Source organism: Pundamilia nyererei, unplaced genomic scaffold (assembly GCF_000239375.1).
Source record: "Pundamilia nyererei isolate P.nyererei 1_Seehausen unplaced genomic scaffold, PunNye1.0 scaffold00004, whole genome shotgun sequence".
Lineage (NCBI taxonomy): Eukaryota > Metazoa > Chordata > Actinopteri > Cichliformes > Cichlidae > Pundamilia > Pundamilia nyererei.
This window is the reverse complement of record NW_005187405.1, coordinates 2,082,767-2,097,475: the sequence shown is the minus strand read 5'-3', so window position 1 is coordinate 2,097,475 and position 14,709 is coordinate 2,082,767. Positions and strand designations below refer to the sequence as shown.

General features: G+C 41.3%; 1 protein-coding gene across 2 annotated transcripts in view; it reads left to right on the top strand.

Annotated features, from left to right (window-relative positions):
- Window positions 1-14,709, top strand: part of LOC102205091 (ephrin type-A receptor 3-like) — a 78,998-nt gene that overhangs the window by 24,687 nt on the left and 39,602 nt on the right. For both annotated transcript variants that reach the window (XM_005721114.1, XM_005721112.1), the window contains exon 6: window positions 14,462-14,617. In XM_005721114.1, coding sequence (XP_005721171.1) covers window positions 14,462-14,617 — 156 coding nt within the window. The remainder of the gene's footprint in view (window positions 1-14,461; window positions 14,618-14,709) is intronic.

The window sequence follows — 14,709 nt, the reverse complement described above, 5'->3', positions numbered from 1 at the left end:
CCCCACCCGCCTCCTCTGCCATTGTCTTCTTTTTTTTTTCCACCTCACCATTTTTCTTTCTGTCTCACTTCTCCTCCTAGCAGCCCTTATCTCCTCTGTCTGCACTTGTTAAACATTTATAGATCATGGGTTCATCTTTCTCTTCTTCTCTTTTCCAACCCAATGCTTCCTGTTCCCTGGAGAGAGTGTGAAACTAAGTGTGTTTAAATGTATGGATATGTGTGTTTTGATCTTGTTAACCGAGGGCACTGTGCTAGATTTAATCCGGCGGGTTGTTTCATGACATATAAGGGGAAATACATTGTCCAGGATAAACAGCACACATATCAACAGACTGTGGAATAGGATACAGCGGTATTCATGAGAAATGTGGTCTTAATTTTGAATAACATAAGCAAAAACAAACCACGAGGTTGAGATGTAAACAGTCTTCTGTCATCTTGATATATTTTTACTGAGTTATCATAATTAATGCGACAGTGATGATATATGACTCCATGTTCTTCTTATTGCCTGGAAATCTCATTAAAGGACCAAAACAAATTAACGGTAATGCTTTTTGGCTTTTGCTAACTTGCCTGTGGCACTCACTCTTATCCAGTCCTATTAAAGACAGTCATTAAAATCAGGGACAAAGATTTATTTGCTTTACTTTTACAGGTCGAATAATTTCTTCTGAGATTTCCTGGAAGTAAACTGTTTAATTCGGTACCTTCACCTTCTATTTCTGAGAAAGACCCAAGAAACAATACTTTTAGAGGTATCAACCTTTCAAAGGAATTTCTGGAACATTTTTTTGGTTCATAGACTAAAATATTCTATGTTGTGATAACCAATACGATGAATGAAAGTTTATTCTTGATTGTTCATATTTGAAGATGCTGTCTTATACCCCCTCTATTTTTTTTAAATAAGCTTTTGATGTAAAGTTTAAAAACAGAAGGGACCATCTACCAAGAAGGAACTGACTAACCTTTAGTACTGACCTGGATCACCTTCATTAAAAATTTTTGATTCAGGTTCCTGGCTATGGCAGTAGATGCACTCTGGTAATGCCATTAGTTGTGTTTTCAGCCATGCACTAAAAGCAGTGTTACTGCAATGGCCTTTAACTCCTTTGCTCAGTCTCAAGAAATCATACTCATCTGCTTTGTCACTACTGAAGTTGCATAATCGCCCTCTCTCTCCTTCTCTCCCTCTGTGTAGCTTTTGCACTACCTTGTCAGTTCAACTCCGTCTCTCTCCACCCCATGCAGAAGCCTCTGTCTGCGTAGCCAAAGCCCCGCTCCTCCACTCCCTCCTCTTTCCTTCTCCTGCTTTCTTTATTCTATGTGCCTTTGTCTCTTGTGCATTCTAGTCCTGCTCGCCCTCTCTGTTTCTGTCTGCCACTGTTTTCTTCTATCCCCTCTATTTTCACTGCATACTCCCTTGCCCTCTCCTGTTGTCTCTGTCTTTCATAGCTAGTAGGGGATGTAGTGAATACTCCTCTCAAACCTCTCCTGCTTTAAGCCCTAGGGGTACATGCTGAAGGGCAGGAGCGTGTGTGGGTGTGTATGTATGTAGCTGTGTCACCTACGTGTGCGCTCGTGTGTTCTGTCCTTCTCTGTGGGTCTGACAGCACCAATTACTGCCTCAGATGTGAAGAGACGGAGGAGACGAATTGAAGGAGGGCAGACACATGTCACCTCAACACAAGTTTTCCTCCCTTCCTCTTCTCTCCTTCTTTCTGAGCTGAAAATAATATGGGTCAGCATCACACGTCTGTCCGTCCACTTGTCTGATAGTCTTTTTTCCCCTTTTTCTTATTCGTTTGCTTTTTTGATGCTGCCATGAAGTAGTTTACAAGAGGAACTTTTCAAAGTAACACCACATTCCTCATACTGATTCCACTCAGCTCTCCTGCTGTTCTTTTCACTTCTCCAATTGGATCGAAACCAAAGCGCGAAATACTGAGGAACGAGACCAATGTGCATCTGATTTGGTGTGAATTATCTGATCGCTTATCACTACAGAGACACTGGGTTGCTACACAGAATATTTTAATAGTTAGACTCATTAATAAAAGAGTATAAACTGTTTAACTTAGCATAAAGACTGAAACTTAATCAAAGTTAATAAAATCCCCTACACGAGCTTCTCAAACTCAACAAATAACTTGTTATATCTCTTAATACACCACTTCAACGTCTAGAGAAGTGAGGTGACAGCCTTTCCCAGGTGTCCTGGGGGTTACAGTGGATGGATGGATGGATGGATGGATGGATAGATGGATTTCTTACAATCATTGCATAAATAAAATAGTGAAACATACAGAGTGTTATGTAGGTGGTTATATGCAAAGATGTTTGTTGTTGGGGCATTTTTGAATGGAGGTAACCATGTTTGGTATCACTGAGGATGCAAAGAGATCAAAACCGAAATCTTTGCTCAACGACTGAATCCTACAAGCGAAAGCTTTTTTGAAGTGCTTGTAATAAAGACAAATTGTTGTTGATCCAATGACAAATTTGTCCTTTCATACATAGTGTACAAAAGTCAGTCAACGTAGAAATAAAAATCCCCCCGACTCAGGCGTTCAGTGAATCAGACAAATGAGATGTTTGGGGAAACATGGAGATATTCCAAGACTTTTGGACATGCAAAAGTATCAGGAAAATGCATAATGCTCAGAAGCATATTTACAATAGAATTTTACACTTTATATCTCATAAGAGGATTTCAGTCCTCCCTTCATAATGAAAGGTCTAAAGAGGGAGCAGACACAGGGAAAGGCTAATCTTCACACCTATGACAGAGACTGAGCTTTTGTGTGTGTGTGTGTTTATGTGTGTGCGCATGTGTGTGCGCATGCGTATGCTGAAAGCTCAGTAGGAAACCTACCTCTTTTTTTTTATTCCCTCTACCCTCAACAGCAGAAGAGTGGGTGTGTGTGCATGTGTGAATGGCTAATGTGGACAGTTGAAGCAGTGGGTAAAGCAAGCATTTTATTTTGATCAGATACAGATTTTTGAAGGTCAAGAGCTCCCTACTGTATGTTATGTCTCACACACATGTACACACACAAACACACACACCTCTTATTTCATTGCTGTTCTCATGCTGGCAGCTCAGGGAGCTTGAGAGCATGTAGGTGTGGATAGGAAGGTAGTGGGCGGCTAACAGAAGGATTTAGACAGCTAGTCAGAAGATTTTTGTGTGCATACAGTATATGAAGTGTACGTGTGCACGCTGCTGCAGGCACGGGGGCAGCAAGCTACTGAAGTGTTAGGAAGCAGGGTGTTATTACGATCCAGATGTTCTTAAAGGACAAACGGATACATGTGCCAAGTGGAGGCCAGTTTTCTGTCCTTCTACCTGTCTGTGCGAGTGCGTGCCTTTCTGCTGCACTGGCTGTCTGACTTCCCTGTTCATTTATTTGGTTAATGACAGCCACATTTTCCTTCATTACTCCTTTATTCTCCTTTATCTCCTCTCTCTCACATGTCCCTCCTTAACTCCATCCCTTTTCCCCTCTCCCTCTTTCTCATCTCCTCTCTTTTGTGTTTGAATAAATGACATGAAATCACAAAGGCTTAGGCTCTCGCTATATCCTCCATACACACGTAGTCCCCATCTACATACCCACACAACACTGACCCAGATAATGTCTATTCATGCACAGTCGCAAAGCGCTTCTTCTGCGATGGCTGATCACTCGCCACACATAAGACGAGCTGCCAAATGCCACCTTAACACCAAGGTGGCGTTTGTGCCTTTTGAAGCAACAAAACCAGAGGACACAAAGGTGGCTTTGAAGTGACGGGACATTGTATAGCTGAGTCTGGTGCAGTGGGTTGAACCGTGCGAACAAACCCTAAGAGGAAAAGAGAAAAAGCAGGCCAAGGACTGAGAAACTGTTAACGCATGTTTCAACTCTTCACGTCCTTATTTAGCACTATTCCCCACAGACGGAAGCAGTGAGAGAGAGAGGAGAGGTATAGAGGGGAGAGTGTGTTTCCTTTGGGTACAGTTCCCATTAATTGGCATCTTCCATATGCCGTTGAGTTCCAGTTAGGGATAAACATGTGCGCACTCATGGGAAAGCTCATAATTTTCACATTTCTATGGTCTTGAATCAGTCTCCAGTTTTCTCAGTTTAAAATCAAAGGCGCTTGCATGTAGCCAGTGGGTTTGTTGAACAGGAAGCACAAGAACAGGAAGGCGGCCATTGACCCTTTCCCCTCATCCCTCCCTCTTTCTCTTTCTAGTTTATGGATTACTTCCAGATGTACGATCAGCCTGTCAGGTTGATAGGTCTGGCACTGCACAGGCCTGGTTGTTCAGCTTCATTGTACAGATGTAGTTCAATTCGCTGCTGCTTTTCTATTTATTACAGCTGTACTATTGTTTCACAGCCAGAAGGTAACATTCACAAAGATTCCAAAGGACTTTTCAGCTGCAGCATTAGCCGGAACAAAGAGCAAGAACAAAGCGCATAGTTACATCATTAATTTTCTCTTTGTTATAAATATTGCTTTCCAGACCAGCTGCTGTAGTGGTATAGGTAGAAATTTTCAGCGATGCCTGTAGGCTTGAAGGACGCCTTGTCTAGGTAGTAAAAACTGTTTACTGGAAATGATTTGCCTTTTTCTGGGAAGAGATGCGAGGCAAAGAATTTGCAGAGAGAGGTGAATGTCAGTGGTCTGAAAAGGAGAACTTGGTATTTTTTGCCTGCTTGTCAACATTATGAAAAAAATACTTTTTCATGGAGTCTTGGCAAAACTGGATACAAAGACATTACTGTCTTATACCATTTACTGGAGTTTCTAAAAGTCAAATAAGAAGTAGAGCCTTCAGCTATCAGGCCACCCTCCTGAAAGAGACACTTTACTTTTAAGATTAGGCATAAAACTATATTTAGTAATACATTCCTTATCGTGATAGTTAGGGCTGGATCCGGTGACCTGAACATCCCTGCAAAAGGTTTAGACTGCACTAGAGGTGTGTGTTTATTACTGTGTTTAAACTCTCCCTCCCATAGTGTGTCTATTATCCTGTCTCCTTCTGGTCACACCCAACAGCAAATGGGCGTCGGTCCCTGAGTCTGGTCCTTCCACAATCTTTTTTCTGTTAAAATTGAGTTTTTCCTTCCCTCTGTCGCCATGCACTTGCTCATAGGGGGTCATGTGATCATTGGAGTTTCTTTCTAATATTGTAATTTTCTGTGTGACTAAATGAGAACGCTACGTGATAGATCCTCCATGAACCTCTAGAACTTACCTAATAATCACACCTAAATGTTTTTGTCGATATTTTAGCTGATCAAGTTTTGAAAAACTTCAGTATATCGTGTGCACATTGCTTGCTATGCTAAACTTCTAATGGTGTCTGTTTGTCTATTTTATTTTCCAAGAGCAACAAGGACAACCCAAGGACACTGTTTCGTTGTACTCGTGAATGTATTATAGGTTATAAAGAATTGTTGTTGAAGAACAAGAGACTAACATCTCCAAACAAACAAACTGCAAACATACAATTTGAGTCTAAATCATTTAAATTAGGCTGAAAATAGCAGCATGAATGGCACAGTCCTCTCCTTATGGCTTCTTGCCACCCAGCTGCATTCCCATGCTAAAAGGACATCATTTAGGTCTACGGGTGTCATTAGCTTTCAAGGCTGCTTCATTTGTTGATCTGGCCGGAGATCTAATTGTTTTGTCGATATTTATTCAGATAAAAAGCTTCTGCAGGACTGAATTGAGCATTTTTTTAAATGTAAAACATGCATTGGTATTTTTCCCGTGACAACCTTGACTTGCTTTACCTTGAGTAAGGGGCATACATATAGTAAGGGGATGTATTTATGGAACACTTTACTCTTAACCAGGCAACTCTTTATCTCTCAGATATAGATTGAAGCACAGACACTCACACACAGAGAAATAGAGGTATCATAAATAAGCACACACTTAGAAACTAACAATAAAAACTTTTTTGATCCAGTGTGACCTTGAGGAAGGCAGGAAGCTTAAACATTGTTTTTCTGCTGCTTTAGTGTTAGCTCTTTCTAAATCCTAACCATGTTGCAGTCTTCAACTTTGAAAGAGATTGAAACATACAAGTGCAAATTTGTGCTATCTCAATTCGATTTGCTGCGAGTTTGGCTGACAAAGTCATCCACTGCCCACACACAGATTAAAGGCAGTGAAAATATGGCGTCCCACATAACAGGTACATCTGGCAGAGTGTGTTTATGACTGACACAGAGAAACAGCCACAGGGCTCTCCTTTCCTTGCCTGCCTCAGAAAATGAATTATTGAGAGTGATGAACTGAAAATAACGTGGATGAGTAAAGGAGGCTCACTGCCCCTCCTACACACACTCTTCTGGTCACGGGGCCGGCCGATGTGGGCACGTTTACTGCCGTGTGTGTGTGTGTGTAATGTTTTAATGAAGACATTTAAGCTGCACGTGGCTACTGAGGTAAAAAGTTGTGTGTTAATAGTAAAAGTTTGTTCTTTGCGTGTGTTTTTGTGTCGGTCTGGTGGGCTTTGTTCAGAAGGAGATGCTGTGTTCCTACAGCCTTTTATCTTGATGGCAAAACAGACAGAAGAATAAGTTATTCAGACTGTGAGTCAAACTCCCAGCAGACTTCTATTGGCCTGTCATGCTTTCTCCCTCTCTTTCTTTCCGTCCCTCGCCCATGACCCCGCTCACACAGAAACACACATGCACCTGGGATCTATTTTATCTGTTTTTAGACAGCAAGATAATCACCCAGGCTCAAAATTAGCGTGCCATCATCTTGGGTTACCACTAGAAAAGTGCGTTTCTGTGTAGATGTGGTTTGCTTTAATTGTACTGAAATTGAGCTCTCTCTGTTTCGCTCTCTTTCCCTGATTTTTTTTTCTTTTTTTTTTGAGCGGTTTGTGTATGTGTGTGTGCCTGTCAGCGAGAGAGTAAATATTTGTGCAAGAGCTCTGGAGAAGGTCAGGGTCAAAGTATGACAGACAGCCCACTGGGAAATAAAGACACACATACATACGCAGTCTTTCTTTTGCTCGCTCACTCTCTCTCTGACACACACACACACACACACACACACACACACACACATATATATGCATAATGAGAATCAAATAGAGATGGTGAGAATGGAAGTAAAACATAAGTAGACAGACAGTAGGGGACACAGAAAGTTAGAGAAAAACAGAAACAAAGAAAGGCAGAAAAAAGACAGATATGGAGAGAATTAGGAAGAGAGAGAGGGCTTCATCCTGTAGTTCCCCTTGGCCGCTCTCAGTAATTGGCTGATGTCCAAGGGACAGAGAGTAGATCAGAAATCAGCCTGGGTGTACTCATGTGCTTCATGTACTGGACATCACAAACCATTTCATATCCACAGTGGTCTTGTGCCTTTATGCGCGCGCGTGTCAGAGAAGTTGTAAGACGCCATAAATAGAGTAAGGGTCTGTCCAGAGGCATCAATCATAGAGGTCTATGGCTTCCATGTGGTCACGGCTCATGCCCGCTCTGCAAACATGTGATCCTAACTTGCCAGAGTCTGTTAAAAGCAACTGCTGCTATACATCATGTGCTTCCAAAGAAAACATCAGAGTTTTAAGAATAACCCCACTGTGAGCTTCACTCACATGTGTTGAGCCGTAGCAGCTGAGCTGGGTGTCAGTAATGTAAACTCACTGTACACTAAAACCTCAAGGCCCGTGTCTTTAACAGCAGAGCATTTCCAGAACTGTCACTCACAGAGAATAGATATGCTTCTGATTAATTATGAGGTGTTTTTCTATAAGCCATATCCCTCGTAGTCCTACATTTGTAAATAAATGGATTCTATCATAAACATCTTGGCAGCGTATTTTAACACCTTTTCTATGGTGGGGTGGACTGTCTATACACATAGATTTTCATCTCATATGGCCTTTCTTCATTTATTGTAATTATGCAGCTAAATGCATGTACAGCAAATATCCCTTGATACTGGCAACGTCTGTTCTGTTTGTTTCCTATTTGCAATATATTGTTTTTTTCAGTAGCCTTTCCTGCTAGAACAAGTAAATCTTTCTGATGTTAAAAAATCAGAGTCTACAAATATTCGAATGAGTCATTAAAATGTATTTTTTTAGCGCACTGAATCCCAGCATGCTAGTGAACAAACATTTACATTAGCATTGCTGTCAGCTTTAGTGTGTTTGCAAATGAGCCTATGCACTCTGCAATGCAACTTGTGCTTGCAGGTGACAGTTTTGCCAATAATTTCATATAGATTCGTGTCAAACTTGACTTTAAAATAAGGCACATACCTTCTTTCTTTGGGATATTTCTTAACCCAGAATGCTTGCACAGGAATTGTGTGTTTGTGTGAGCGTGCATGTGTGGGGCAGGATTAGTAGTAATGGGGAATATTATGGTGTTAAATGTTGTTATGAACTCCGATTAAGGATTAGAGGATCTCAGCAGGGGGCTGGACTCTGGATGCTGACATCTCTATCTCACACAGATCTCCTCATTGCTACACACACATACACAGAGCTCCACACACACTTTACTTGGGTCTCTATAAACAGAACTCTACACCGCACACAACACCTCAAACGCTACTTCCACTTATTAACGTTTGAAATCACTTACGTCACCGGCACATTTTCAGTTAATAAAGTCACATGGGTTATGCTCCTCTGCCGCTGTTAAAAGGTACACACTCTTTGCTGTGCTCCAGTTAATCAATTAATCAAAATGATGTGTTTATATAGTGAAGCACCATTAAGCGTGTAATGGAACTGTGTATTTTGTTCTGTGTATCACACGTTTGGTGTAAACCTGGCTCGATGGCTGCCATTTTTATTCATTTCTTTTTATTGCACATCATTTTTTTCACATATGCTATTTTTGACCATCTTTCTGAGGTTTGTTTTGTGTGACAACAATGTCAGTTGGACTGAAAACACGTTTCACAGGCATGTACGCATGAACACAAACAAACCCACCTACAGATGTGACCCCGGTGGCCATAAAGGACGTCACTTTCAATCTCGTCAGATTTCTCCACTGACGCTTGATGTATCAATTTTTAAGTAGCTGGCTTCAACTCGGGGATGTGTATATATACACACGCACTTACACACAGACACACACTCTCACTCGAACACAGACTGCTCTGTGCTCCGGGAGCTGTGGCACTTGAGGGGTACTCGAAGGGTTCCATCTTGAAAGGCTGTTGCCATGGTGACAATTATGGCGCTCATCTCCCATGGGCCAGCAAGCTTTACACAACTTTCCTCCCAGCTGAACATGGCCTTTCACACACACAGTGTACCCCCCACCTATGCACAAACACACGCACAATTTTCTCCTCTTTTCTGCCCTTTATGGTAAATCCGGCCGAGAGCCAATATTTGACTTGAACCGAGCGCGACAGTAAGCAAAAGAACGGAGCAATTAGCTCTTAAACTTTTGTAAGGGAAGTGAAGAGGAGGAGAGCGCTCACCGTCATCCAGAGGAAGTGTTTGTGTCAGAATAATGCAGCGGAGGTGATTTTGCATACGTTCAGAGGCGCCTGGTTGAATGCAATTAGCGTGTAATGATTCTGACGGTGAGATATCGGGCTCGTGTTCCTATGCGTACACTTGCGTCTAAATCTGTAAAGGCCCTATTGAACATTAATGGAACACATTTCCTGAACTATTGCAGTCAGCAGCTTCTGTTTTTCGTGTAAGCATTTAATCACTGCTGAAGCGTAGCGGTTCATAGAGAAACACAGCTAACGTGTTAGAATGTATCCTGAACTGGCTCGAGGGGTCATCAAAGCTGCCAGGAATCATTAATCACGGCATAGGTCAGAGCTTTGCCCACAGACAAAGTCAACCAGCTCCATACATACGTGACCCTTGAACAGGATAATTTAAATTGACTGTAAAGGCTACGTGTGCAGAAGTGTAGGATGATATTGTAATATATTCATCCTCGAGGGAAGGAATAAAAAGGCTGTTCTACTACCACTGTTCTAACACAGCACGTTGGTTTTATGCCTACTGAAAGTGACTGGGAATAAACGCGCATGTAATTTGTCAGTAAAGAGGACGTTAACTGCTATTTTGGTGACGATTTGAGTCGTTTGTGAAAAAAAAAATGGTCACAAACTGTCACAGCTTCTGGCATGTGAACATTAGCAGTTTTCCTTTTTTCTTATGAGATTCAAGGAGCATTTGCTCAGGTTTAATCATTAAACCTCGAAAATCTGTATGAAAAGAGTCACATATGCTGAATGCAAACACAAGAAAAAATAATTCAAGAATCTGATCACCTGATGAACTCTTGTAGCCGAACATTTGCGTTTCTTTTCCCTCCAGCGATTCCTGAGGCAGGTGTTCGCTATTTCATCTGCTAAATGCTTTACTGGCTTTTTTAGCTGCTAACTGTCTGTCATTTGGTGTTGAGCAATGGGTTTATAAAACCCCATTGTTATACACTACCTCGCACTACCTTTTAACTGAAAACAACTGTCTCCTTGGGCTGAAAGTAAGGCTGATGGGTGCTGGGAGTGAACCAGAACTGTCAGACTATGAGGAAAATAAACCTAAACCATGAGTTAATAGATACTAAAAATGATGGATGAAATGATGAAATGATGAAGGATGAAAATTCTTTGTTGATGAATATATATTTTGCTGAGTGCCTATAAACACCATATAGATGATGGACCTGTTTGTTTATTGACTCCTGCATTTCAAGTCTGAAGTTTTGAGCTTTGGTTATAGTTTGTGAAGCTGTAAGTTAAGAGAAGAAGTGGCTCTGACTGAGAAACTGATGACACCACAAGCTCAGATGACAACGGCTTATCGATTGCAAGGTTGCCATCCCACAAAACACACCCTGTTTAATCACCTATTTTATTCTTGGGCACTTGAGGGTTACTCGAAGGGTTCCATCACTGTGTATATACAAAATGAACACTGTGTATATTCCATAAGATTTGAAACTGGGTACTGGGACCACAAAAAAAACTATAAAAGTACTAAGGTATTAAATCTGAAGACGTAAAGTCATTTTGTCATAGACTTCTCTACAACTGGAAGGGAGTCACTTCCTGTGCATAATTGCAGGTTTAAGGCACTTTAGCAGTGGCAACTCTTTTCAGACCTGGCAGCTAAGAATAGCTTTTCTATGGAGTTTGTGTACACACAGGACTTCAAAGGGCCCTGGGAAACTGCAATATGTCTATTTTATTTTCTTCTGGCATTTTGTAATAGATTTATAGAACTAATCAGTTTTTGTGGTCCTATAAAACAATAAGATGTGGAGTGGAACAGAACTCAATCATCTCTTGTGTACAGTGTTTTTCCCAAAGGAAGAAGTTGTGCTGTTCCCATCTCAATCAGTGCATGGTGACTGAGGGTGTGTCTTGAGTAGCAGTACTATATCATATCTAAGAGCTATCGATTGGCATAAATACACCGACTCTCTCTAGTGACCACATGAATAATTAATAGGACACTGGATCTGAGGCCACTCTTTATCATACGCAGAAATGCATACACAGATCTGAAAAACACGCGCGCACACACACACAACACCGTCAGCTGAGGAAAATGTTAATTTGGAGTTAGCTCATAGTTCTACGACATAGTTTTTGTGTCTAAACTTTTGCTCTTGTGTGTGTCTGCTTTGTGTGTATGTTTATGCGATCACTGTCTTACTGCTTCAGGCTTCTTGTCCCTTTTTTTTTTATATCTGTGGTAAATCATTAATCATAAGGGAACCAACTCAAGTAACATATTTCCCATGGGGCAGACTCTGGGAGTAGCTTGAGAAAAGTAGCGAGAGAAGCAGAGAGAGAGAGGAAGGAGAGAGAGAGAAGGAAAAGGGTTACTAAGAAAGTAAAAGAGGTGGAAAAGGGGAGTAGAAAGCAGCACATGAGGAAGCTCTACTCATACTGGCCAAGTCACCATTCTTGAACAAAGTTTTTGATCAGGCAGTTGTATGTGTGCCAAGGCTGGCATAGGGTGCCCTGTCTGTCCTTTACCGCTGAGGCCCTTTGTGCCTCTGTGGCTGGCTAGCGCCTGTAGCCAGGACTCTCCGGATGCAGCGTCCCCCCAGGAGAAAAGACGCTTTTCCACTGTGCTCCTACGGCCCAGCCAACAGGAACACACACAGTCACCAGCACAGCACATAGGCACCCATTACCTTAAAGGCTGACAGGAAGGAGGAAAGAGAGCAGAAACCCTCTGAGAATTACTACTCCCTTTATTTTCCTTTCATTTCTTTCTCGTTTTCTTTCTCTCATTTTTACACCTACACACCCACATCCCCTTTTTTTTCTCTCAGTGTTCTCTCAGGTCTTTTGGGGATTGTGCCAGTGGACTTTGCTCCCCTATGATGAATGATTTACCTAAAAATACTGTCTGTATGTGAGCACACAGCATCCAGGTGGAGGAACTTACCTGCACAGTGAGAAATCAAACTACTTTTAGGCCACTTTTCTATTCCGCTGTCTGCAGGTTAACCGTGGCATTGAATATGCGTGCGTGTGTGTGTTAGCGTGGTAATATACAGCCTTTCTGGGACAAGTGACGCGTAGCTTGATTAAATCCATGACCTTCACCAGCAGCACAAGCAATCAGCAGGCGAACACATGCGTTCGCACACACACACACGCTGCATACTTAACACCTTCTCACACAGGAGCGCTTGGTGCAATCAGCACCTGGTGGAATCGGTCGCATCATTGATCCAACCTGTTCATAGCTGCATGTATACATATCCACACAAACGTGCACATACACACGCCAGGCGCCTATCAAATTGCATTTGAGACACCCTCATTTTCCTTACATAGAGTTTTGTACACTGTAATACTATTTACCACCGTGGCAGAAAAAGCCTCACAATAACGGGAATACCAGGACTATGAATGTATAAATAAATACATGCGTAATCTATATTCAGATTACCAAAGGGAAAGTCAGGAATTCTATTTTCCTGCCTAGGATGCAAAAGGGAAATCATTCACGTCCCCAGTCTATTACAGTAGGTTGCTCCTGTTGAGCGGTATCACGGTTTTCCCTCCCCAGTTTTATGACTCCACATAATGACTAATGTGCAGCTACTGTAACAGCTCTACCAGTAGTCATATTATATTATTGTAACTATTGCTGTGACTGCGGCTGTATATATTTTTGAGCCCTCGGTTGCCCGAAGATCTAATGCTTATATAACAGGAATGACAGTTGATCTGCTGTTGAACTGTGTTATTGTATCGTACAACTCTGTTGTTACACCAGTCTTTTGGCCTCATGTGAAAGGCGCTCACGTAGACCTATTGTCACAACATATTAAATCAGACTTTGTTTTCCTGTTCTTTGCCACGAGCGCTGCATGGCACATTCTGTGACCCACCTGTATCTGTAGTATCTATCTTTTGCAAAAAACAAAGAAGAAAAGAAAAATCTTTTACTGCATTGTTTGTATTTTTTGGTACGTGTTATAGAATTGTAACCATCTTATCTGAACGAGCAATTATATTGATCTTTAAATGAGATATAAGACTATTTCTACTGCAAAAGGCCAAAAAAAGTATGTATTAAGAAGTCTCAAAGAGATCGTTTTTAAGCTCCAATCGTACTATTTGCTTTTATTTTCACATGTTTTTGCACTGACACTGAAACTGCGTGGTTACATTTAGGCAAAGCAATTACTTGGTTGAGAGGAAAAAAATGTGATTTGTGTTCATTTGGTCTATGTTAGGAAGCAGAATGTAGTTTTAGTTAAGAGTGGCAACACCAGCACACATGTTACTTTGCAGTTACACACTTGACCATCCTTATGTTTAAAACATAATAACTAAGAGTCAAAATAAGAACTTAGACAAAAAATAACCATTTTTGGAGAAGGGTAGGACACTTGTAAGTTTTTCTCTGACTTCTCTTTATTATGTGCAGGCTTCAAGTATAATTCTGTATACTTTCTGTATTATTTATGTTTTTAAATTATGATAGCAATATTAACTTAAAAGTAAGATTTGGGGACTTGACGACAAAACGTCATGACAGATGAGACACGTGCAGACATAAATTCAGATTGTTTGAAATTTTTTGATCGAGAGATAAAAACAAAAGTAGTCATCTGATTGTGTGTATTTCTTGTTTCTCTAGCAACACAGCTTTGTTCTAAGAGCTCAGCAGTTTCTTTGGCCTGTACAATGTCACAGTAAGTGACAGTATTATGTCCAAATCAGCCAAATTTAGACAATCACATTGTAGCAAGGCAGGGGTTTCTGCTGCAATTGCAACTACTAGCTTTTATCATCACATTACAAACAACAATATAGTAAATTGGTGTTTAAGTGTTCACAGCAAAAGTGTTTGGCAACACTTTTCTTTATGGTTAATAAATGCTGACTGTGTATTGTGTTTGTTGCAATGGTACAACTTCTTATTCCATATTCATCTTCTTTCCTCACTCCAGCATGCAGACCTGGCACCTACAAAGCTTCAGCTACAGATGCCTACTGCACCAAATGCCCCCCTCACAGCTCCTCCCCACAGGAACAAGCCACAGAGTGCATTTGTGAGAAAGGTTTCTATCGTGCTGAGAACGACCCTCGCTCAATGGCTTGCACACGTGAGTGATTTAAACACTGTCAGAAAGTTCAAGCCATCACAGTCACAATGGCCTGTGGCCTGTATTTATATAGCGCTTTACTAGTCCCTGAG